This window comes from Hordeum vulgare, chromosome 4H (genome assembly GCF_904849725.1).
Source record: "Hordeum vulgare subsp. vulgare chromosome 4H, MorexV3_pseudomolecules_assembly, whole genome shotgun sequence".
NCBI lineage: Eukaryota > Viridiplantae > Streptophyta > Magnoliopsida > Poales > Poaceae > Hordeum > Hordeum vulgare.
In genome coordinates, this window is record NC_058521.1 from 18866537 (window position 1) to 18890044 (window position 23508).

General features: G+C 44.5%; 1 protein-coding gene across 1 annotated transcript; it reads left to right on the forward strand.

Moving 5' to 3' along the window:
* The first annotated feature begins 14469 nt into the window (after window positions 1-14469).
* On the forward strand, window positions 14470-22309 carry LOC123450196 (pentatricopeptide repeat-containing protein At4g01570). Its single transcript, XM_045127569.1, has 5 exons — window positions 14470-16904; window positions 18327-19042; window positions 19390-19532; window positions 21718-21857; window positions 21934-22309. The coding sequence occupies exon 1, from the start codon at window positions 14470-14472 to the stop codon at window positions 16768-16770; it is 2301 nt and encodes a 766-aa protein (XP_044983504.1). The 3' UTR covers window positions 16771-16904; window positions 18327-19042; window positions 19390-19532; window positions 21718-21857; window positions 21934-22309.
* The last annotated feature ends 1199 nt before the right edge of the window (window positions 22310-23508 follow it).

Below are 23508 nucleotides of genomic sequence, written 5' to 3' on the forward strand. Positions count from 1 at the left end.
AGCCTCTCTGGGACTAATCCCGCGCTGACCAGCCCTAACTGAGGTTTGACTTGGCCTTGGGCCCACTTGTCAGCGAGTGATTAGGTGCTGAGCTGCTGGGTTAGCTTTGCCACGTCGACATCCACCGGCGGCGAGGTCGTCCTCGCCGGCGGGGAGCCTCCGGCGACCACCAGCGCGGCGGAGGGGCTCGGAAACGGCGCACAGGGGGCCAAATGCTGCGCGGAGAGCACCAGAGGAACGGCACGTCTCTCGCAGCTTCATTTCTGCACTTAGCCGGGGTTGATCTGGCCGGAGATGACGCCAGCGACGAGCTTGGCGGCGGCCAAGGCTCGGGCGTCATTGGGGTCTTTGAATCAAAGGGATCTACGCTCGGTTCTCAGCTGCTACAACATCTACGCGTCGACCTGGAGCTGCTGGTGCCCTCGGTAGGACGAGCTGATCATCGGAGGGCTACCGGCGACGAGCGGCAGCGGTGGTCCTCGTCGGGCTTCGGTGAAACTAGAGCTAGAGGAGGGGATCGACGGGGAAAACTTAGGGGAAACGACCGCATGCTCATGGGGAGTGCAGAGCAGAGCTTAGACGACTCGGGGAAGGCCTGGGGGCGACGAATCGACGGGAGAGGTCCGGCGGCCGGAGGTGGAAGACGACGGCGTTGCGGGCGTTGCAGGGCTCGAGGAAGCTTCGGCTTCTGCAGAGATGACCAGGGCGACGAGGCGGAGCTAATGGCGTGCTCTGGGAGGGAATCCTATGGCTAGGGGCACGGGCAGCTCGACCTCGAGCTCGGCTCTAATGGCGGCAGCAAGGAGGAGGAGGAGATCCGGGAGGAGGAAAAGAACCGAGGCGGGGAATGGATAGGGGAGGCCCTGGGAGCTTATCCCCGTCGTCGCCAGCGCGAGGCGGCGGCCAGGCAGGCACGCAGGTGCGTGGCCGCGCCGAAGGGGGCGGCGGCCACCTCCTGCTGCCTACTGGCGCGAGGGAGGGGACGAGCCACGGATGGGCCGGGCCATGCTTAGGCGACAGGTAAGGTTTTTCCATTTTTTTCTGTTTTTTTGTTTTTCTGTTTTGCTAATTATTGTTTTGCTAATTAATTCAGCTCCAAAACAAAAGTAAAAACTATTTTAGACCTCCTGAAATATTTGTTATAATAAACCCAACCATTTCCAAGGTTTTCAACATTTTTGGAAATTTATAGTTTCTGATTTCAAATTTAAAACTTGGAACCAGTAGCCTTTTTCATTTATTCAAAAAGCTTAAAGTGTAAAGAATTAGTTTTCTCCAATGCTCATTTACTTTCATGATTTATCAGAAAGTTTGAACATTTCTTGAGGCCATTTTGGGTTCATTGATTTTGAACTAGTTTGAGATTTCCTTTAATTGAAATGGTGGCTAGGGTTTTGAGTTTTTCCTTTGCCACTTTGTTGTTTTTGTTGAAACTTCTTAGATGCAAATGCAAAGAAGACATGAGCACAATGCTATCTTGCTTAAGGGTTAGGGATGTGACAATGATCATCTCATACATCCAGTATATCACATCAAATCCTTGGCCATATCACATCACAAGCATACCCTGCAAAAACAAGTTAGACGTCCTCTAATTTTGTTGTTGCATGTTTTACGTGGTGACCATGGGTATCTAGTAGGATCGCATCTTACTTACGCAAACACCACAACGGAGATATATGAGTTGCTATTTAACCTCATCCAAGGACCTCCTCGGTCAAATCCGATTCAACTAAAGTTGGAGAAACTGACACCCGCCAGTCATCTTTGAGCAACGGAGTTACTCGTAGCGATGAAACCAGTCTCTCGTAAGCGTACGAGTAATGTCGGTCCGAGCCGCTTCGATCCAACAATACCGCGTAATCAAGAAAAGACTAAGGAGGGCAGCAAAACGCACATCACCGCCCACAAAAACTTTTGTGTTCTACTCGAGAAGACATCTACACATGAACCTAGCTCATGATCCCACTGTTGGGGAACGTCGCATGGGAAACAAAAAATTTCCTACGCGCACGAAGACCTATCATGGTGATGTCCATCTACGAGAGGGGATGTGTTATCTACGTACCCTTGTAGACCGTACAGCAGAAGTGTTAGTGAACGCGGTTGATGTAGTGGAACGTCCTCACGTCCCTCGATCCGCCCCGCGAACCGTCCCGCGATCAGTCCCACGATCTAGTGCCGAACGGACGGCACTTCCGCGTTCAGCACACGTACAGCTCGACGATGATCTCGGCCTTCTTGATCCAGCAAGAGAGACGGAGAGGTAGAAGAGTTCTCCGGCAGTGTGACGGCGCTCCGGAGGTTGGTGATGATCTTGTCTCAGCAGGGCTCCGCCCGAGCTCCGCAGAAACGCGATCTAGAGGCAAAACCGTGGAGATATGTGGTCGGGCTGCCGTGGCAAAGTTGTCTCAAATCAGCCCTAAAACCCCACTATATATAGGAGGAGGAGGGGGAGCCTTGCCTTGGGGTCCAAGGACTCCCAAGGGGTCGGCCGAACCTAAGGGGGGAACCCTCCCCTTCCAAACCGAGTCCAACTAGGTTTGGAAGGAGGAGTCCTTCCCCCTTTTCCCACCTCCTCTCTCTTTTTTTTTCTCTTTGATTTTTCTTCCTATGGCGCATAGGGCTCTTTTGGGCTGTCCCACCAGCCCACTAAGGGCTGGTGCGCCACCCTCAATGCCTATGGGCTTCCCCGGGGTGGGTTGCCCCCCCCCCGGTGAACTCCCGGAACCCATTCGTCATTCCCGGTACATTCCCGGTAACTCCGAAAACCTTCCGGTAATCAAATGAGGTCATCCTATATATCAATCTTCATTTCTGGACCATTCCGGAAACCCTCGTGACGTCCGTGATCTCATCTGGGACTCCGAACAACATTCGGTAACCAACCATATAACTCAAATACGCATAAAACAACGTCGAACCTTAAGTGTGCAGACCGTGCGGGTTCCAGAACTATGTAGACATGACCCGAGAGACTCCTCGGTCAATATCCAATAGCGGGACCTGGATGCCCATATTGGATCCTACATATTCTACGAAGATCTTATCGTTTGAACCTCAGTGCCCAGGATTCATATAATCCCGTATGTCATTCCCTTTGTCCTTCGGTATGTTACTTGCCCGAGATTCGATCGTCAGTATCCGCATACCTATTTCAATCTCGTTTACCGGCAAGTCTCTTTACTCGTTCCGTAATACAAGATCCCGCAACTTACACTAAGTCACATTGCTTGCAAGGCTTGTGTGTGATGTTGTATTACCGAGTGGGCCCCGAGATACCTCTCCGTCACACGGAGTGACAAATCCCAGTATCGATCCATACTAACTCAACGAACACCTTCGGAGATACCTGTAGAGCATCTTTATAGTCACCCAGTTACGTTGCGACGTTTGATACACACAAAGTATTCCTCCGGTGTTAGTGAGTTATATGATCTCATGGTCATAGGAACAAATACTTGACATGCAGAAAACAGTAGCAATAAAATGATACAATCAACATGCTACGTCTATTAGTTTGGGTCTAGTCAATCACGTGATTCTCCTAATGACGTGATCCAGTTATCAAGCAACAACACCTTGTTCATAATCAAAAGACCCTGACTATCTTTGATCAACTGGCTAGCCAACTAGAGGCTTGCTAGGGACAGTGTTTTGTCTATGTATCCACACATGTATTTTAGTCTTCATTCAATACAATTATAGCATGGATAATAAACGATTATCATGAACTAAGAAATATAATAATAAGTAATTTGTTATTGCCTCTAGGGCATATTTCCAACATCCAAGGCATAGGTGCTCCATCATGGAAAGATGAATGAGTCTCCGGAATCCTCAAATCTGCAGCCAACCGTATTGATTTAAATCTATACTCACACTCACAGTTTTGGTTCTGCAGGTCATAGATATGGGCCTGGAGTTGATCAATCCTGTCATAGAGCCTGGAGAGGTGCTTCCCAATGTCATTGGCATCAATCATGTGCTTGTTGGTGAACTCCGTGATCATCATGTGGTTGGCGTTGAGTCCATGCTCCACCATCCCTTGGCACTTGAAGACTTGTTGCTCCATTGCTTCGAGCCTCGTCTCCACGCTTCCGGTCTTCTTGGGCCCCTCAACATCACGGATGTGCAACATCCCCTCACGCATCTCGATAGATTGAGGGTGTTGCAGCACTCCCGTGAGGTAGGGATTGATGACCTTCTCGAAGATCTTTTCCTTCAGAGCTTTTGGGGAAGTCATAGCGATCTAGATCTGCAACAGAAACAGGCTTGAAACAAAAACAGAGGAAATCTGCGTGATGCAGGGGTCAGGCCAAACGGGAGTACATATAATGATTTTTTTCAAACCAGAAGGAGTACCATGCATGAAAACGGAGTCCGGGAGGCGCACGAGGTGGCCACAAGCCCTCACGGCGCGGCCAGGGGGTGGGCCCGCGCCCGTGCAGGCTTGTCGCCTCCTCGCGCACTTTCCGGACTACTTCCAATTTTTGTATTTTTCAAATATTCGAAAACCGAGAAAAATTCCTACTGGAAAAGTTTTGGACTCTGTTTTCTTACCGAATCACATACCTCTTCGTTTTCGGAGTCTGAAACAGGCTGATAAATATCCCTTAGGTATTCTTTCGGAGTTATGGTATTGATAATATTGCTTTCAACATTTATGGGAGTACCTGAGACATAATGCTTGATTCTCTGCCCATTTACAACTCTCGGAAAATTACCTTCCGTGTTGTTGATCTTGATAGCACCGGAACGATATACTTCCTCAACAACATAGGGACCTTCCCATTTAGAGAGAAGCTTGCGTGCAAAGAATCTTAAATGAGAGTTATATAGCAAGACATAATCACCTACATTGAACTCACGCTTTTGTATCCTCTTATCATGCCACCTCTTACCCTTTTCTTTGAACAACTTGGTATTCTCTTATGCCTGAGTTCTCCATTCGTCAAGCGAGCTAATATCAAATAACCTCTTCTCACCAGCAAGTTTGAAATCAAAGTTGAGCTCTTTGATTGCCCAATAAGCTTTATGCTCTAGCTCAGGAGGTAAATGACATGCTTTACCGTACACCATTTTGAACGGAGACATGCCCATGGGATTCTTATAGGCAGTTCTATAAGCCCACAGTGCATCATCGAGCTTCTTAGACCAATTCTTTCTAGACCTGTTGTCAGTCTTTTGCAGAATTAGTTTAATCTCTCTGTTGCTTAGCTCTACTTGACCACTGGACTGAGGATGGTAGGGAGACGCAATTCTATGGTTGACATCGTACTTAGCAAGTGTTTTACGGAAAACACCATGAATGAAATGTGAACCACCGTCGGTCATTAGATATCTAGGGACTCCAAATCTAGGGAAGATAACTTCTTTCAGCATCCTGATAGAGGTGTTGTTATCAGCACTACTAGTGGGGATAGCTTCTACCCACTTAGTGACGTAATCAACATCAACTAGGATGGTTCAATGACAAGTGATGGTTCAATGACAAGTATACCCGTTGGATTTTGGAAAAGGTCCCATATAATCAAAGCCCCAGACATTAAATGGTTCAATGACAGGTGAATGGTTCATAGGCATTTCCCGACGTTTGCTAATATTACCTATTCTTTGACATTCGTCACAAGACAAGACAAACTTACAGGCATCCTTGAAGAGAGTGGGCCAATAGAAACCTGATTGCAATACCTTGTGCGCAGTTCTATCTCCCGCATGGTGTCCTCCGTAGGCCTCAGAGTGACACTTCTGTAGGATCTGTCCCTGTTCATGTTCAGGTACACAACGTCTAATAACACCATCTACTCCTTCCTTATAAAGGTGAGGATCATCCCAAAAGTAGTGTCTTAAGTCAAAGAAGAATTTCTTCTTTTCTTGGTACGTGAAACTAGGTGGTATATATTTGGCAACGATATAGTTTGCATAAGCAGCATACCATGGTGCACTACGTGAAGCATTGATGACATTCAGTTGCTCATCGGGAAAGCTATCATCAATAGGTTGTGGGTCATAAAGAACGTTCTCCAACCTAGACAAGGTATCTGCTACTGGGTTATCAGCACCCTTTCTGTCAACAACGTGCAAATCAAATTCTTGTAGCAAGAGAACCCATCTGATAAGCCTAGGTTTAGTGTCCTTCTTCTCCATGAGGTACTTAATAGCAGCATGATCAGTGTGAATAGTGACTCTGGAATCAACTATGTAAGACCTGAACTTTTCACATGCAAACACGACTGCTAAAAATTCCTTCCCCGTAGTAGCATAGTTTCTCTGGGCAGTGTCTAGAGTTTTACTAGCGTAGTGAATGACATTCAACTTCTTATCAACTCTTTGCCCTAGGACAGCACCAACAACATAATCACTAGCATCACACATGATTTCAAAAGGTAAGTTCCAATCAGGTGGTTGAACAATAGGTGCGGTTATCAAAGCCCTCTTAAGTATTTCGAAGGCTTCCTCACAATCATCGTCAAAAACAAAAGGAATATCCTTTTGCAAGAGATTGGTAAGAGGCCTAGAAATCTTCAAGAAGTCTTTAATGAACCTTCTACAGAAACCAGCATGACCAAGGAAACTTCTTATACCTTTAATATCTGTGGGGTATGGCATTTTCTCGATTGCATCAACCTTAGCCTTATCGACTTCAATACCTCTTCCAGAAATTTTATATCCTAAGACGATGCCTTCATTAACCATAAAGTGGAACTTCTCCCAATTCAAGACAAGATTGGTGTCTTTACATCTCTGTAAGACTCGATCAAGGTTGCTGAGGCAATCATCAAAAGAAGACCCGTAAACGGAAAAGTCATCCATGAAAACCTCGACAATCTTTTCACAAAAGTCAGAGAATATAGCCATCATACATCTTTGAAAGGTGGCAGGTGCATTACATAAGCCAAAAGGCATACGTGTATAAGCAAAGGTACCGAAAGGGCAGGTGAAAGTGGTTTTCTCCTGATCAGATTGTGCCACTGGTATTTGGGAGAAACCAGAATAACCATCTAGAAAGCAGAAGTGTGTGTGTTTAGACAACCTTTCTAGCATTTGGTCAATAAAAGGCAGAGGGTAATGATCTTTCCTAGTGGCTTTATTCAATTTCGTAAAATCGATCACCATCCTATAGCCAGTAATAATCCTCTGTGGGATCAATTCATCCTTATCATTAGGGACAACGGTAATGCCTCCCTTCTTAGGGACGCAATGCACCGGACTCACCCAATCGCTATGAGCAACAGGATAGATAATACCCGCTTCCAGGAGCTTTAGTATTTCTTTTCTTACTACTTCTTTCATCTTAGGATTCAATCTCCTTTGATGATCAGCAACTGGTTTGAAATCAAGATCAGTTTTAATCTTGTGCTGGCATAGAGTGGGACTAATGCCCTTAAGATCGTCAAGAGTATATCCAATAGCAGCACGGTGCTTCCTCAGAGTTTTTAGTAACTTCCTTTCTTCATGCTCCGAGAGGCTAGCACTAATAATAACAGGATATATCTCTTTTTCATCAAGATAAGCATACTTAAGAGTATCAGGCAACTTATTAAGCTCGAACACAGGATCACCCTTTGGTGGGGGTGGAGCCCCAAGCAGTTCAACGGGCAGATTATTCTTAAGGATGGGATATTGTTCTAATACAACTCTATCTATCTCATCCCTTTCATCCATATGCATATCATTTTCATGCTCAAGCAAGTATTGCTCTAAGGGATCAGTAGGAGGTACGGCAATATAAGCTAAGGAAATAGTTTCATCCCTACTAGGCAACTCTTTTTCATGAGGTTGTCTACCAAACTTGGAGAAATTGAACTCATGTGACACACCTTCAAAGCCAACAGTGACAGTTTGCTTCTCCCAATCAATATGAGCATTGATAGTATTGAGGAAGGGTCTGCCAAATATAATGGTACAAAAGCTATCTTGTGCGGTAGCAAGAACGAGGAAATCAGCAGGATACTTCGTTTTACCACACAAGACTTCAACATCCCTAACAATTCCCATAGGGCAGATAGTATCTCTATTGGCAAGCTGAATAGTGACATCAATAGGCTCTATCTCAACAGGTGCAATCTCATCTTTGATTTCATCGTATAAGGATTGAGGTATTGCACTAACACTAGCACCCACGTCACATAAACCATGATAACAATGATCTCCTATCTTAACAGAAACAACAGGCGTGCCAACAATAGGCCTATGTTTGTCTCTAGCGTGAGGTTTAGCAATTCTAGCAGCATCTTCACAGAAGTGAATATTACGTCCTTCAACATCGTCGGACAGAAGATCTTTGATAATAGCAATGCTAGGTTCAACTCTAATTTGCTCAGGGGGTGTAGGTGTTCTAATATAGCCTCTACATATCACAGTTGAAGCTTTAGAATGATCCTTTATCCTATCAGTGAAAGGTGGTTTCTCAATGTAAGCATTGGGAACCACAGGATCATTATAGGCAATAACTCTCTCTTCAACTGGAGTGGGTTTAACTACATTGACTTCTAAAGGAGGATGATATTTAAACCACTTCTCTTTGGGGAGATCAATATGGGCAGCAAAGGATTCACCCAATGAAGCTACTATCTCAGAGTCAAGTCCATACTTAGCGCTAAAGTCACAAAAAGTATTTGTCTCAACAAAGGATTTAACGCAATCAAAAGTGAAATTCATACCTGACTCCTTACCTTCTTTAAGCTCCCAATCTTCAGAGTTGCGTTTAATTCTCTCCAATAAATTCCATTTGAAGTCAATATCTCTCTTCATAAAAGAACCGGTACAAGAAGTGTCAAGCATGGTGCGATCATCATGAGAAAGCCGAGCATAGAAGTTCTGAATGATAATTTCTCTCAAGAGCTCATGATTGGGGCATGAATATAGGAATGATTTAAGCCTCCCCCAAGCTTGAGCGATGCTTTCTCTGTCACGAGGCCAAAAATTATAAATATAATTCTGATCACGATGTACTAAATGCATAGGATAAAACTTTTGATGAAATTCCAATTTCAACCGATTGTAGTCCCATGATCCAGTATCATCACATAGCCTATACCAGGTCAACGCCTTATCCTTCAAAGATAAAGGAAAGACCTTCTTCTTGACCTCATCCTCGGGCAAACCTGCAAGCTTAAATAAACCACAAACTTCATCTACATAGATTAGATGCAAGTCTGGATGTGATGTTCCATCTCGTGTAAAAGGATTAGCGAGCAGTTTCTCAAGCATACCCGAAGGAAATTCAAAGCAAATATTTTCAGTAGGTGCAGCAAGTTGAGGATCAACTCTTTGTGCTTCCGTTTGAGGTGAAGATACCCCGAACAAGCCCCTCAAAGGATTAGTATCCATAGTGACAAGTGACAATAATTTTCAGCACACTATATGAATGTTTCCTTACCAAGTTCCACTTACCAAAGGCGCTTCACTCCCCGGAAACGGCGCGAGAAAAGAGTCTTGATGACCCACAAGTATAGGGGATCAATCGTAGTCCTTTCGATAAGTAAGAGTGTCGAACCCAACGAGGAGCAGAAGGATCTGACAAGTGGTTTTCAGCAAGGTAAAATCTGCATGCACTGAAATTGTCGGTAACAAGTGATTGTGTGGTGAGATGATTCGTAGCAAGCAACAAGTAACAAAAGTAGCAATGGTGCATCAAAGTGTCTCAATCCCTTTTGTAGCAAGGGACAAGCCTGGACAAAGTCTTATAGGAGGGAAAACGCTCCCAAGGACACACGGGAATTTCTGTCATGCTAGTTTTCATCATGTTCATATGATTCGCGTTCGTTACATTGATAGTTTGATATGTGGGTGGACCAGCGCTTGGGTACTGCCCTTACTTGGACAATCATCCCACTTATGATTAACCCCTCTCGCAAGCATCCGCAACTACGAAATAAGAATTAAGACAAAGTCTAACCATAGCATTAAACTAGTGGATCCAAATCAACCCCTTACGAAGCAACGCATAAACTAGGGTTTAAGCTTCTGTCACTCTAGCAACCCATCATCTACTTACTACTTCCCAATGCCTTCCTCTAGGCCCAAATAATGGTGAAGTGTTATGTAGTCGACGTTCACATAACACCACTAGAGGAAAAACAACATACAACATATCAAAATATCGAACGAATACCAAATTCACATGACTACTATTAGCATGACTTATCCCATGTCCTCAGGAACAAAAGTAACTACTCACAAATCATAATCATATTCATTACCAGAGAGGTAATGAGTAGCATCAAGGATCTGAACATAAACTCTTCCACCAAGTAATCCAACTAGCATCAACTACAAAGAGTAATCAACACTACTAGCAACCTTACAAGTACCAATCGGAGTCGCGAGACGGAGATTGGTTACAAGTGATGAAATAGGGTTTGGAGATGAGATGGTGCTGATGAAGATGTTGATGGTGACGAGTCCCCTCCGATGAGAGGAGTGTTGGTGATGACGATGGCGACGATTTCCCCCTCCGGGAGGGAAGTTTCCCCGGCAGGTTCGTCCTGCCGGAGCTCTAGATTGGTTCTGCTCAAGTTCCGCCTCGTGGCGGTGGCGAAACCACGAAAAAGCTCCTCCTTGATTTTTTCCTGGATGAAACCCTTCATATAGCCATTCATGTCACGAGAACACGCCTTTTTAAGCCATTCATGTCTAGCACGAATTTGGGCGGTTCTTTCTTTACTCTCATTCATGGAAATACGCATAGCTTTCAAAGTTTCATCCATATTAATCTTGGGAGGAGCACATCTTACTTTCAAAGCATCGATATCAAGAGACATTCTATCAACGCTCCTAAATCATCAATTTTGAGTAGTTTTTCTTCTATGGATGCATTGAAAACCTTTTGCGAGTTGATAAACTCTTTAGTATTACTCTCTAAATCAGAGGGTAATTTATTGTAATTTCCATGAGCATTGTTGTAGGAATTGCCAAAGTTATTAGAGGGATTACTAGGAAAAGGCATAGGAATATAGTTACCTCTAAAAGCATTGTTGTGGCCAAAATTATTCCTACCAACAAAATTAACATCCAAGCTTTCATTGCTACCTTCAATCAAGGAAGACAAGGGCATATCATTTGGATCTAAAGGAGCACCTTTACTAGCAAACAATTTCATTAACTCATCCATCTTAGCACTCAACGAGTTAATTTCTTCTATAGCGTGTACCTTTTTACTAGTAGGTGACCTTTCAGTGTGCCACTGGGAATAGTTTGTCATGATATTGTCTAGGAGTTTTGTGGCTTCTCCTAATGTGATTTCCATGAAAGTTCCACCGGAGGCGGAGTCCAAGACATTTCTAAAAGCAAAATTCAAACCAGCATAGAAGGTTTGTATAATCATCCAAAGACTCAAGCCATGAGCGGACAATTTCTAATCATCAATTTCATTCTCTCCCTAGATTGTGCAACATGTTCATGATTTAGTTGCTTAAAATTCATGATATCATTACGGAGAGAGTTAATCTTAGCCGGTGGAAAATACTTGGATATATAAGCATCTTTGCACTTATTCCAAGAATCAATACTATTTTTGGGCAAAGATGAAAACCAAGTTTTTGCTCGATCTCGCAATGAGAACGGAAATAGCTTCAATTTAATCACATCATTATCCACATCTTTCTTCTTTTGCATATCGCATAACTCAATGAAGGTATTCATATGGGATGCGGCATCTTCACTAGGAAGACCGGAGAATTGCTCTTTCATAACAAGATTCAGCAAAGCAGCATTGATTTCATATGATTCCGCACTAGTGGCGGGAGCAATCGTAGTACTAATAAAATCATTATTATTAGTACTTGAGAAGTCACAAAGTTTGGTGTTTTCAGTCATGGTGACTTCAGCAAGCATACAAGCACACAAGCGAACAGAAAGCAAGCGAAAGAAAAGGGCAAACGAAAAAGGCAAATATTTTTGTTTTTCAGAAGTGGGGGAGAGGAAAACGAGAGGCAAAAAAGTAAATGCAAGAGATGAGTTTGCGACGGTTACTTGGATAAGCTTCACTTGATGCTCCCCGGCAACGACGCCAGAAATTCTTCTTGCTACCTCTTGAGATTGCGTTGGTTTTTCCCTTGAAGAGGAAAGGGTGATCCAGCACAGTAGCAGTAAGTATTTCCCTCAGTTTGAGAACCAAGGTATCAAGCCAAGTCTCCAAAGTACCTACGCAAAAACAGCAAACTTGCACCCAACGTTACAAAGGGGTTGTCAATCCCTTCACGATTGATTGTAAGGTGAGATCTGAAGGCGGAAAGTGCAACAAAGTAAAAGTGTAGGGCTGAAAATATGATGTGAAGTAGACCCGGGGGCATAGTGTTCGCTAGAGGCTTCTCTCATGATAGCAAATATTACGGTGGGTGAACAAATTACTGTCGAGCAATTTATAGAACCGCGCAAAGTCATGACGATATCTAAGGCAATGATCATACATATAGGCATCACGTCCGTGGCAAGTAGACCGATACTTTCTGCATCTACTACTATTACTCCACACATCAACCGCTGTCGAGCATGCATCTAGTGTATTGAGTTCATGACAAACAGAGTAACGCCTTAAGCAAGATGACATGATGTAGAGGGATAAATTCATGCAATAGATATAACCCCCATCTTTTTACCCTTGATGGCAACAACATGATGCGTGCCTCGCTACCCCTTCTGTCACTGGGTGAGGTCACCGCACGGTATGAACCCAAAACCAAGCACTTCTCCCATTGCAAGAATTGTAGATCAAGTTGGCCAAACGAAACCCACAACTCGAAGAGAATTACAAGGATATGAAATCATGCATATAAGAGACCAGAAGAAATTCAAATAAGATTCATAGATAATCTGATCATAAATCCACAATTCATCGGATCTCGACAAACACACCGCAAAATAGGATTACATCGGATAGATCTCCATGAAGATCATGGAGAACTTTGTATTGAAGATCCAAGAGAGAGAAGAAGCCATCTAGCTACTAGCTATGGACCTGAAGGTCTATGGTGAACTACTCACGCATCATCGAAGAGGCAATGGTGTTGATGAAGAAGCCCTCCGTGTCTGAATCCCCCTCCGGCAGGGCACCAGAACGTGCCCCAAATGGGATCTTGCGGAGATAGAAGCTTGCGGCGGCGGAAAAGTATTTTCGTGACTCTCTCCCGTGGTTTCAGATTTTTCGGGGATTTATAGGCGGAAGAAGTATGGGAGAGGAGCCACAGGAGGGCCACAAGCCTGCTAGGCGCGCCCCCCAGGCCGCGGCTAGGGGGCTTGTGGCCTTCCCTGGTGCCCTGTGCCTTGGTTCTCAAGCTCCCTGCGTATGTTCCGGAAAAAATCTTTTCGGAGGTTTTATTCCGTTTGGACTCCGTTTAATATTCTCCTCTGAAAAAGGTCAAAAACACGGAAAAAACAGGAACTGACACTTGGCACTTAGTTAATAAGTTAGTCCCAAAAAAGTTATAAACGGCATACAAAACATCCAAAGTTTGACAAGATAATAGCACGGAACCATAAAAAATTATAGATACGTTGGAGACATATCACAAGCCTCCATCTTCGTTTCACAAGCTCGCACGAGGCCTCTGCCAGACGACCTGCGCCGACACAACATCGCCGCTGCTGCAACACAACTGTTCATGACAGTTGTGACCACCCGCTAAAGCAACAACGTCGTGGAGGCATGGCGGCGCCCCTGCAGCGGACCTCCTGCTGCAAAGCAACATCATTGTCTATGTGTGGCAACGCCATTAGAGCGGACCACTTGCTCCAATGGAGCTTCACCGCCGTGCCTTCAATGGACCACCTGCTTCAATGCAGCTCCGCTGTCAGGCTGCAGCGGGCCACCTGCTCCAACACAACTCCGCGGCCGAGGAGTTGTTGCGCCATTGCAGCGGACCACCTACTCCATTGCAGCTCCGCCACCAGGGCTTCAACGGACCACCTGCTTCAACGCAGCTCCGCCGTAGGGGAGTGGCAACAACTTGAGGTGAGTGGCGACCGGTGCATTATAGCATCACATCCATGCCTACAACAGAGCGTTGCCCCAATAGCTCGCTTGAGTGGCGCCGTCGATTGCGTTGCATGTGCGTGTCCGCTGTGCGACGACGGTGCCGAAAAACATGTGTGGATGCTCTCCTCACTTCCTCAACCGACTTCGTGTTTGTTTTTGTTCCTTCTCTCAGCAAATGCGGGGTGTGCGAGTGCGATTCGTTACAAGAAGGGGATGATGGGTGTGATCCAACAGCTACACAACACCCGATCCAACAGCCGACGAGGTAGATGATCTTTCCCCTCGCATCAATCGGATGATTTATAACATCTGTCTTATTAAAAAATTTAGCACATGATAGATTTTTGGAGCCGCCAAGAAATATGGTGGTAATTCGAGAACATAATGGTTTTTGGCAATTCACTCGATTCCCGGCTCCTTCAAACGTTTCACACTCTCGCCGCGCCACTGCGCCGCGGCAGGAGAAGCTAATTTGCCCACACGCGGTAATGCCGCCGACGGCGCGCGTCCGGCGCCTGACCACGGCCGCGGCCGCGCCGCTCTCCGACCTCACGGACGCGCTCCTCGCCACCCGCCTCGCCAACCACCTCCTCACCACGCCGCATATCCCGCCCGCGCTCCTGCCGGCCGCGCCGCTGCCGCTGCCCGTCCGCCTCCACGTCCTCCGCCACCCGGCCCTCCCGCCCACCTCCAAGCTCTCCTTCTTCCTCGCCGCCACGCCGCCGGCCTCCCCGCACCTCGCCACCACCTTCCCCGTCCTGCTCCGCGCGCTCGCCACCCACTCCCCGCCGCTCCTCGACGCGCTCCTCCCCTTCGCGCTCTCCTCCCCGTCCCCCGACGCGCTCCTGCCCCGCCTGCTCTCCGCGCTCCTCTCCGCCTCCCGCCTCGACGCCGCGCTCGCGCTCCTCCAGGACGCCCCTCCGGACCTCCTCCCCCGCCTCGCCGCCGCCGCCATCCCCTCCCTCATCGCCTCCCCTGACCCCGTCTCCGCCGTCCCCGCCATCCGCAGGCTGCTTCCCATCGCCTCCCACCCGCCTCACGTCCGAGCCACCAACCGCCTCCTCCTCGCCTTGTCCAAGGAGAACCTCCACGATGACTTCTGCCATGTGTTCGACGAAATGTCAAGGAGGGGCCTCCCTTCCAACTTAAGGTTCTACAACATTTGCATCCACGCCTTCGGCAAGTGGAAGCGCCTGGATAAGTCCCTCAAGCTTTTCGCGGCCATGAAAGCCGCATCTCCTCCACTCGTGCCAGATGTATGCACGTACAATTCGGTCATACGTGTGCTTGTGATTGGCGGGAGGGTGGCTGATGCTTTGGTGGTCTTTGATGAAATGAAGTTGGCAGGGATCCACCCAGACTTGTTCACTTACCGTGCGGTCGTGGATGGGTGCTGCAAGAGTTTCAGGATGGACGACGCACTGCGTATGTTTCAGGAGATGCGCGGGGGCACCGGGCTGAAGGGGGATGTCGTGGTGTACAATTCGCTTCTAAATGGTCTCTTCAAAGCAAAGAGGCTTGATGAGGCGTGCGGGTTTTTCGAGACAATGGTGGCGGATGGGATCCAATGCTCAGCGAGCACACACAACACAGTGATTGATGGGCTTTTCAAGAACGGGAGGGCAGAAGCAGCATGTCGGCTGTTCTATGAGCTAAGGAAGAAAGGTCAGCTATTGGATGGGATTGCATACAGTATCATGGTAAGGGAGTTCTGCAAGGAGGGGACAGGGGACCAAGTTGCAGAGGCAGTCGGTTTGGTGAAGGAGATGGAAGAACGCGGCTTTGTTATTGATTTGGTTACTGTTACATCATTACTTATAGGTTTTAACAAGAGTAGACGGTGGGATTTGGAAGAGAAGATAGTCAAGATCATAAGAGACAGCTCTGTTTTGCCAGATGCCATTCGATGGAAGTCCAACATGATGGATGCCTTGACAGGACCACAGGATAGAGCGAAAGATGGAACATCAATCTTTCCATTTGATGGTAATATGAACGATGTGATGAGTTTGCTCAATCCTGCAGTATGCACTGATACAAACGATGGAACCACAAATAATGAACCCAAGGATGATTGGTCTTTGTCCCCACACTTAGATCATCTTGCCAAACATGCTGATCATTCAAATAATTCTGCTATATTTACAGTGCACAGAGGGCAGAGGGTGGAAGGCATGGGGGGTAAAACTTTCGATGCTGACATGGTTAATACATATATGTCAATCTTTTTGGCCAAAGGGAAGTTGAGTGTAGCCTGCAAGTTATTTGAGATCTTTACAAATCTGGGTAGGAAAGGGACAAGTTATACATACAATTCACTGATGACCTCATTTGTCAAGAAGGGGTATTTGAAGCAGGTCTGGGCAGTTCTTCACGAGAGGGGCGGACAGCTCTGCCCCAACGACATAGCAACATACAACCTGATAATTCAAGGTCTTGGTCAGATGGGGAAAACAGAGGTTGCTAGCTCAATCATGGAACAATTGTCAAAAAAAGGTGTTTACATGGATATTGTTATGTACAACACTTTGATCAATCAATTGGGTAAGGTTGGGAAGGTTGAAGAAGCAAATTGTTTGCTTGAGCAGATTACCACAAGGGGCATGAAACCAGATCTTGTTACTTTTAATACCTTGATCAATATTAATGCGAAAGCTGGTAGGTTGAAGGAAGCCGACAAGTATTTGAGGAGGATGATTGCGGAAGGCATTGCTCCAAATCACGTGACGGAAACAATAATGATTTTCCTTGATAAGGAGATTCAAAAGAGAAGACAGCGACCTAAATGAACTACCAGGGAAGCACGAATAAAATCAGTGCAACTAATGCTTTTTCAAGATGCTATATTGTCGATAAGGAACAGTTGTTGTTACAACAAACTCTACCGAGAGGTAGCTCTGTTATGAAACAAAACTCCCATGAGGTAAACTTTGCAGTATTATGTTTTAGTCTTAGAATTTTTCTCTACCAAATTTTCATTTACTGCCTTCAGAGAGCATGATGATATCAGATGAATGAAAATGAGCATGACGATATCAGATGAATGAAAATGTAATGATGCATAAGGCTAATTATAGTTAGTTGATTTGATTGTGATTATCTATTAGAAAGTCTGTTGAAGTATGCCTTCTTAGAATGATGGGAGTATGTACCTACAACTACAGTTGTTTTTCTCTATGTTCATTTTTCTTATGTGAATTATGAAGTCATGTATTGCAAATGTATCCTTTTTTATTATAGAAGTGAATCAAGTGATACTGTATGAAACATACGAATGTCGTCTGGTATTTGATATGAATATTAGGACAGCCATTAACTTGCTTCATTATGTTAATATATGAAGATTCCCTATTTTTTTTTCCTTGCTTTTGTTAATTGCTTGAGCTGGCTTACTCCCATTTTGCACATGAATATTTGATAAGAAATGAGTATTTAGTGCCATCCCGACCTTCTGAACGTTACCATGCTTATGCATTTTTTTTATCTGGGGCGCAACTCCTGGCTTCTTTTATCGAATTCAAAGATGTACAAGATTACAACAACACAAATGAGCCATGCATCTTCCAGACATTTAAGCACAGAAAACTGAAAACGAGATGCTGTAACAGTCACCGCATTCATGAAAACATAACAAACTAGAACATTATAAACGTGGGAACTGTTGTCTTCTGCTTGTAGCTTCGGATTCCATTGTGGTTTACCGAAGCAGAGAGATCATTGCACTGATTTACGTGATCTCAGACTACCTGAGCACCGAACAGTCTCTCCCTAGTCCCTACACAAGAGGTAGCATGGAAAACAACTTCAGCCAGTTTAAAAATCTTATTGTTAATGGTCGGGTTTTTTCTTGAATCAAAGAATCTATGAGACTGCATGTAATCCAAACATGTACTAAATTCCTGTAGATTCCAGATTCCCTGTGTACCAGTTGGCTATAGAGTTTTCCAGTTGAAATAGCGCATATCTCCCGCTCTAGAGCATTCTGATTACACCCCAGATGGATTTCACATTAGATTGGTTGAGGAAGTATATTAGTTGCCTCTCGTGCTCCACATAGCTTGCAGTTAAAGATGCATATTGTTCCTTCTAAACTTTCAGCAGAGATAAAGAATGCATCTAGGGAAGTATGTAGACTGCTTCATGGTTTACTTGGCTTGGTATGGAACTCGAGATTCAGTATGAGACTCGCATGGTCCTGCATTTTCTGCAATCCAAGCAATTAGGTCCATACCGAAACTAATTGTGGAATCTATATTTGGCACGATAGGTTAATTCTGAGTGTTTCCCCTTATTGTGTTGCTGTTTTTTTTAAGTCCTGATGCCCATTAACATGATATTTTAGCAGTCAGTGAGCGGAAGGACTACACTTGAAGTCATTAAGGAATTCTGTTTTCCACTCAGAAATTCGTCTTTGAATGGTTCAGCACTGAGTTTATTGTCTGAGCCCTGTAGTGCCAAAAGAGACTTGATACAGTGTGAAGGTGAAAGTCACAAAAGATGGACAGTTTTAGCTGTGAATTAACACAAGGGGAGATCTGATCAGGATGTATTGTGGGTGCTCTCACCTGTTAAACGTGCCTAGCAGAGTAACAGGAGTAGAAGCAAGGGAGTGTGTCATGTCAACTATTGAAGTATTGAGTGCTAAGCGGATATGTTCCGTTTGGATTTCATGTGCATGGACATTTCTGTTGCGTCCTTCATCTCCTCTTTGAATGTGTGGTTGCTAGACAACTGTAGCTTGATATCTGTGAGATGACTGGCATTAATGTTTGCAATTAATTCCTAGCAGATTGGCAGATTAGCAGTGACATGCCAATTTCAAGTGGATGGGGGGGTTGCGGATAGTGGAAACTGTGAATTCAAGAACAGTGGTCAGCTGCTTTGCTGGGACTCAAAGCTGTCTGTTACTTCTGTGTAACACTTCTCCAGGATGCTGAATTCCAGGCTGATTCAGGTCCCAAGCCAAGTAGCCCTGGAGGACATGAAGCACGTTTTGGTCCAGATTGAGAAAAGAATGTGATGGAGCTGCACACTGTTTAGTTCAGCTCTAAATATTCTTTGGTAAATTTTGGTCGAAATCTGAGTCTTACCAGTCGACCTGGTGTATGAATCTTTTAAATTATATGACGCTGTTTTGTAGTGGCAATTTGTATAAACTAAATCCAACAGCAACTCTGGATTCAGAGTAACCTGGCAACACTAAACTATTTCAGAGCAAAAAAAATGATTGTGCTTGCTTGTCTAATCGGAAACAATTGTCTACAGTTCAACGTTTTTTGTTCATTGCAAACAATTTTCTGCTGGTAAATTATCTAATTCTGTCACTAACACTAGACCTTGCAGCCTGACACTATTTGTCATGTCGTTTTCAGTGTTCGAACCTTAACTGTGTTCTGGTCTATTTGTAGAGCAAGAAACATGATCTGCTTTCAGCAGGCAGAGTGGAGTGGTGGGCTTGCAGCATTTATGGGATTCACTTATCTGGGACAACGAGCGAGGGAAACACTTCTAGAGACCCTGCTGGCAAAGCTTGCTCTGCCACATAGATGAGGTGAGTGAGCCAGCTACTGCACAGTCGTTTTATTCAGCTTTCAGTAGGTACTCTTCGGTAACCTGGTGGTACCAATCCTGCTAGTGGGCGCTAAATAAGATCCAAATGGTAACAAAATATTTCGCTCGAAGTTGGAGCCTGCCCATTATGCAACTCTGTTGTGCAATGGTTTTAAAGTATGAAGATGCCCTGTAGGAGTAGTGCCATTGTAATATAAACCAAATGCAATGAGATTCCTGCCATGTCGCGTGAATTTTTGTCTATCTTCACCAGTTTTTACTCGTGGTAGGTGGCCGCGTCCTCTTGGATGTATTTTTGGTCTCGGTGTTCAATTTCTTTTCTTGCAACCCGACAACACTGATTCATTTTTTAACGAATAAGTATAATAATGGTGCCCACTTGAATAATTGATAGGCTGGTTGTTGCCATCGTTTTCATTTTCTTTATTCCAAATACGTTTTTTCTGTTGGCACGGGCATGCAGCAACCATCTAAATCTGCCATCAATAGAGTACACTTCCGTAGCGTCAGACTAATGGTGGTGGCTGTCAATCGTGAAACGTGCGTACGTAGTCACAACATGCACATGATTCGGTGTAATAAACCATATAGTACAGTTAGCAGTTGCCCGTTTAGGCGGCAGCTGAAAACTGTGGTGCAGTATCAAATCGTGCAGTAATAGTGCTTGATTCCAACGTTTTTCTTAGAGAACTCGAGCCGTTCGGGTGCTGGACGCAGGTACAAACAGGCTCTGCTTGATACGCAAAGTGTCCTGGCTCAATCCATGTTACGTTTCAGAATTTGAAGGCACAATGTCGAATGTCTGGGGTATCACGTACTCCCTGACATGGAGTACTCCCATATATTTTAGTCCATTTAGAAGTTGCTAAAAATTCTAGAAAAAAACACAACACAATACTACAACAGATTTCATGTCCAAGCTCCAGTAATTGTTTGAGAAACATAAAAGAAAAATCCAAAATTAATATTGTCCATGCTCCAGATTGATGGACCAAATTGGAAAAAATACTAGTCCAAACTAGATTTGTCTTTCTTTCTTGCTTCTAGTTATGTGTTACAAATTTGGATTTGATCCTTGTAACATGATTAGTATGTGTTATATGTCAATTTCACCAACTATTTTTTTTCATGAATTTTGGATCGAGTTTTTTACACTAGGAGTACTTTGAGGTAGGAGAAGTAGGTGACAAGCTGGTATGTGATGTTTATTGTGGCATTCGGGGTTGGTGCACAAGAGAGAAACTCATGTCCTAACAATCCCGCAAAGGGTAATATATATGCCAGTCATATCTCAAGATAAGCAAGTGTGCAGGAAGGGATGAGCCTGAGCATCGGGGCACTTGAGCACCTACATTTTATTTTCTTTTGCTTCAAGCAAGCTAGCAACAGATATGGGTATGGGTGGCATAGGGACATCACCTCACAGCTATGATCTTTGACCGCGGAGTTCAACGAGCCAGCTGAGTTCGCACGACGAACTTCACAAGATGCACATCACAAATAGGTTGCTGACTGGGAGCATGTGTGATGAGATTGCAAAGCTGGCCTCGTTGTGGCTACCGGCCATAGGAGAGCTTCAAGGTGTCACCATCTTGAAGAGCTTGTGTGAGGTTGTCCTTAGCTCGAGAGTCTTCAACCTTGATTGATTCAAAATACTACATATTGTTGTTCTACATGTGCTCTGGGCAGTGGTGGTGCTACTCATTGTGTGTGATTTCCTATGCGCCGCATATCTGAAGCAACTACGCTAGGACTATTTAGTTCACGTGTAAATTGGTGCCATCATTTCTACACAGTATAGATGAATGAGAACAAAACATTTCGCCGAAATCTGAGTCTTTCCAGTATACAGACCTGGTATGCGGCTGTCATTGTTTCGTGGCGGCAATTGTATAATCCAAATCCAGCGGTAACTTCTGGATTGCTCATCTTTTTACCGCAACCTGGCAACGCTAAATTATTTCAGAGCAAAAAAAAAATGATGGTGTTCCGTTGTCTAATCGGAAACAATTGTTTGCATAATTCAACGTTTTTTCGTCGCAAAAAGCAAATTCCTGCTGGTAAATTATCTAGTTCCGCCACTGACACTAGAGCTTGCAGCCTGGTTTAGGGTTTAGGGTTCTTTTCAGTATGCTAATTAACCTTAGCTGTGTGTCTATTTGTAGAGTAAGAAACATGATCTGCTTTCAGCAGGCACGGTGGGGTGGTGGCTTGCAGCTTTTATGGAGGAAAACCGTCAACCAAAACAACAGCTGGTGTGTCTGCTATCCTGGGTAATTATAGAAGCTGCTGCGACGTAGACGAGGTGAGCCAGCTACTCTGCGACCGTTTAATTCAAATTTTGCTACTCTTTGTTAAACAAGTGGCATCAATCCTGGCAGTAGATGATGAATACGATCCAAATGATGACAAACATTCGACATTTCGTTCGAAATCCGAGCGGCTGTCCATGATGCAAATCTGCTCGCTAACTGTTTAAAAGCATGAAGATGTCATGTGGTGGCCATTGTAGTATAAACCAAATGCAATGAGATTCCTGCCATATTCTGCGTGAACTTTTTGTCCTTGGTCGCGTGGTTAGGTGGTGAGATAGAAACAAAAAAGCCTGAGTAGCTGTGTCCTCTTGCTCTTGGTTGTATTTTTATTTTTACCATTGGTCCCACTGTTCATCCCCCCACCCCACAATCTGACAACACTAAATCGTTTTCTTCTTACATATACTCCCTCCGTCACAATTTAGAAGGCACACCTGGAAAATCTCTAGGATCAAGGTAGTCATCAATTGGTTGTGAGATGTAGCAGGTGTAAATGTTAATGCGCCTAATCAACTGAGAAATTACTAGTAGTAATGTGTGAACGGCAAATTGGGAGGGCGCATGCATGAGTAGTACTAGTACTAATTAATATGAGTAATTGCTTTCGCGTCTTAAACCTTGTCTATTTTGGAAACTTACACAAGTTTAACTGTGCCTTCTAAACCGTGACGGAGGGAGTATTCTAATACTCCTTCCGTCACGGTTTAAAAGGCGTGCATGAAAAATCTTTAAAACCTAGATGATTATTGATTGGTTGTGAAATGAGTTAATGAAAAGCATTCACACTATGCACGCATATACTAGAAATAGTACGACGGGGTACTAATTAGATGCTAGAAGTAAATGCAATGCGCCTTAAACCTTATCTATTATGGAAATGCACGTAAATTTAATCGTGCCTTCTAAGGGTGTGTTTGCTTTGAGGATATAGTGACACGAGACGGGTTGATTTCGTCCGCAGTCCACCATTCCAATGTTTAGTTGAGAATGGAACCGGAACCGGGTGATCCTCAGAAAAGGAATATTCCCTATATATGCTTCATCAAGCGATTCCACCAAATCAAAGGAATCACCTGGTTATTCTTCTCTTATTGATAGAAGAAAAAAGAAAACATCCCTGCTAATTGTTAAAACCAAAAATACAATGAAAATCTTGCTGGAATTTATATAATATTTCGATAAAAGAAAAAGAATAACCCCACAAGGTGAGTTGAGTCATATTTTTCTCATTTCATATGTCCAACCAAACACAAGAATGGAACGAACCCGTGACATTTGTATCTTCAACCGAACACAAGAATGGAACCAACCCATTCCTTCAGAACGAGACCATGACATGCCATGCATTTTGGTTCTCAAACCAAACACACCATAAACCGGAGGTGGTAATAATAATAACTGGTAGGCTCGTTGTAGCCATCACTTTCGTTTTTCTTTATTGCAAACACGGTTTTCTATTGGTACTGCAGCAACAATCCAAATCTGCCATTAATAACACCTCCGTAGTCCCAGACTAATGGCAGTGGGTGTCAATCGTCAAACGTGCGTACGTAGTCACGTTCACATGATCCGGCGTGAGCGAACCATAGAGTACAGTTAGCCGTTGTCCGTTTAGGGCTTGTTCGTTTAATCTCTTTTCCA

Bases quoted from the DNA above. Each gene is read 5' to 3' on its own strand.
- LOC123450196 (XM_045127569.1), top strand. From the start codon at position 14,470: ATGCCGCCGACGGCGCGCGTCCGGCGCCTGACCACGGCCGCGGCCGCG.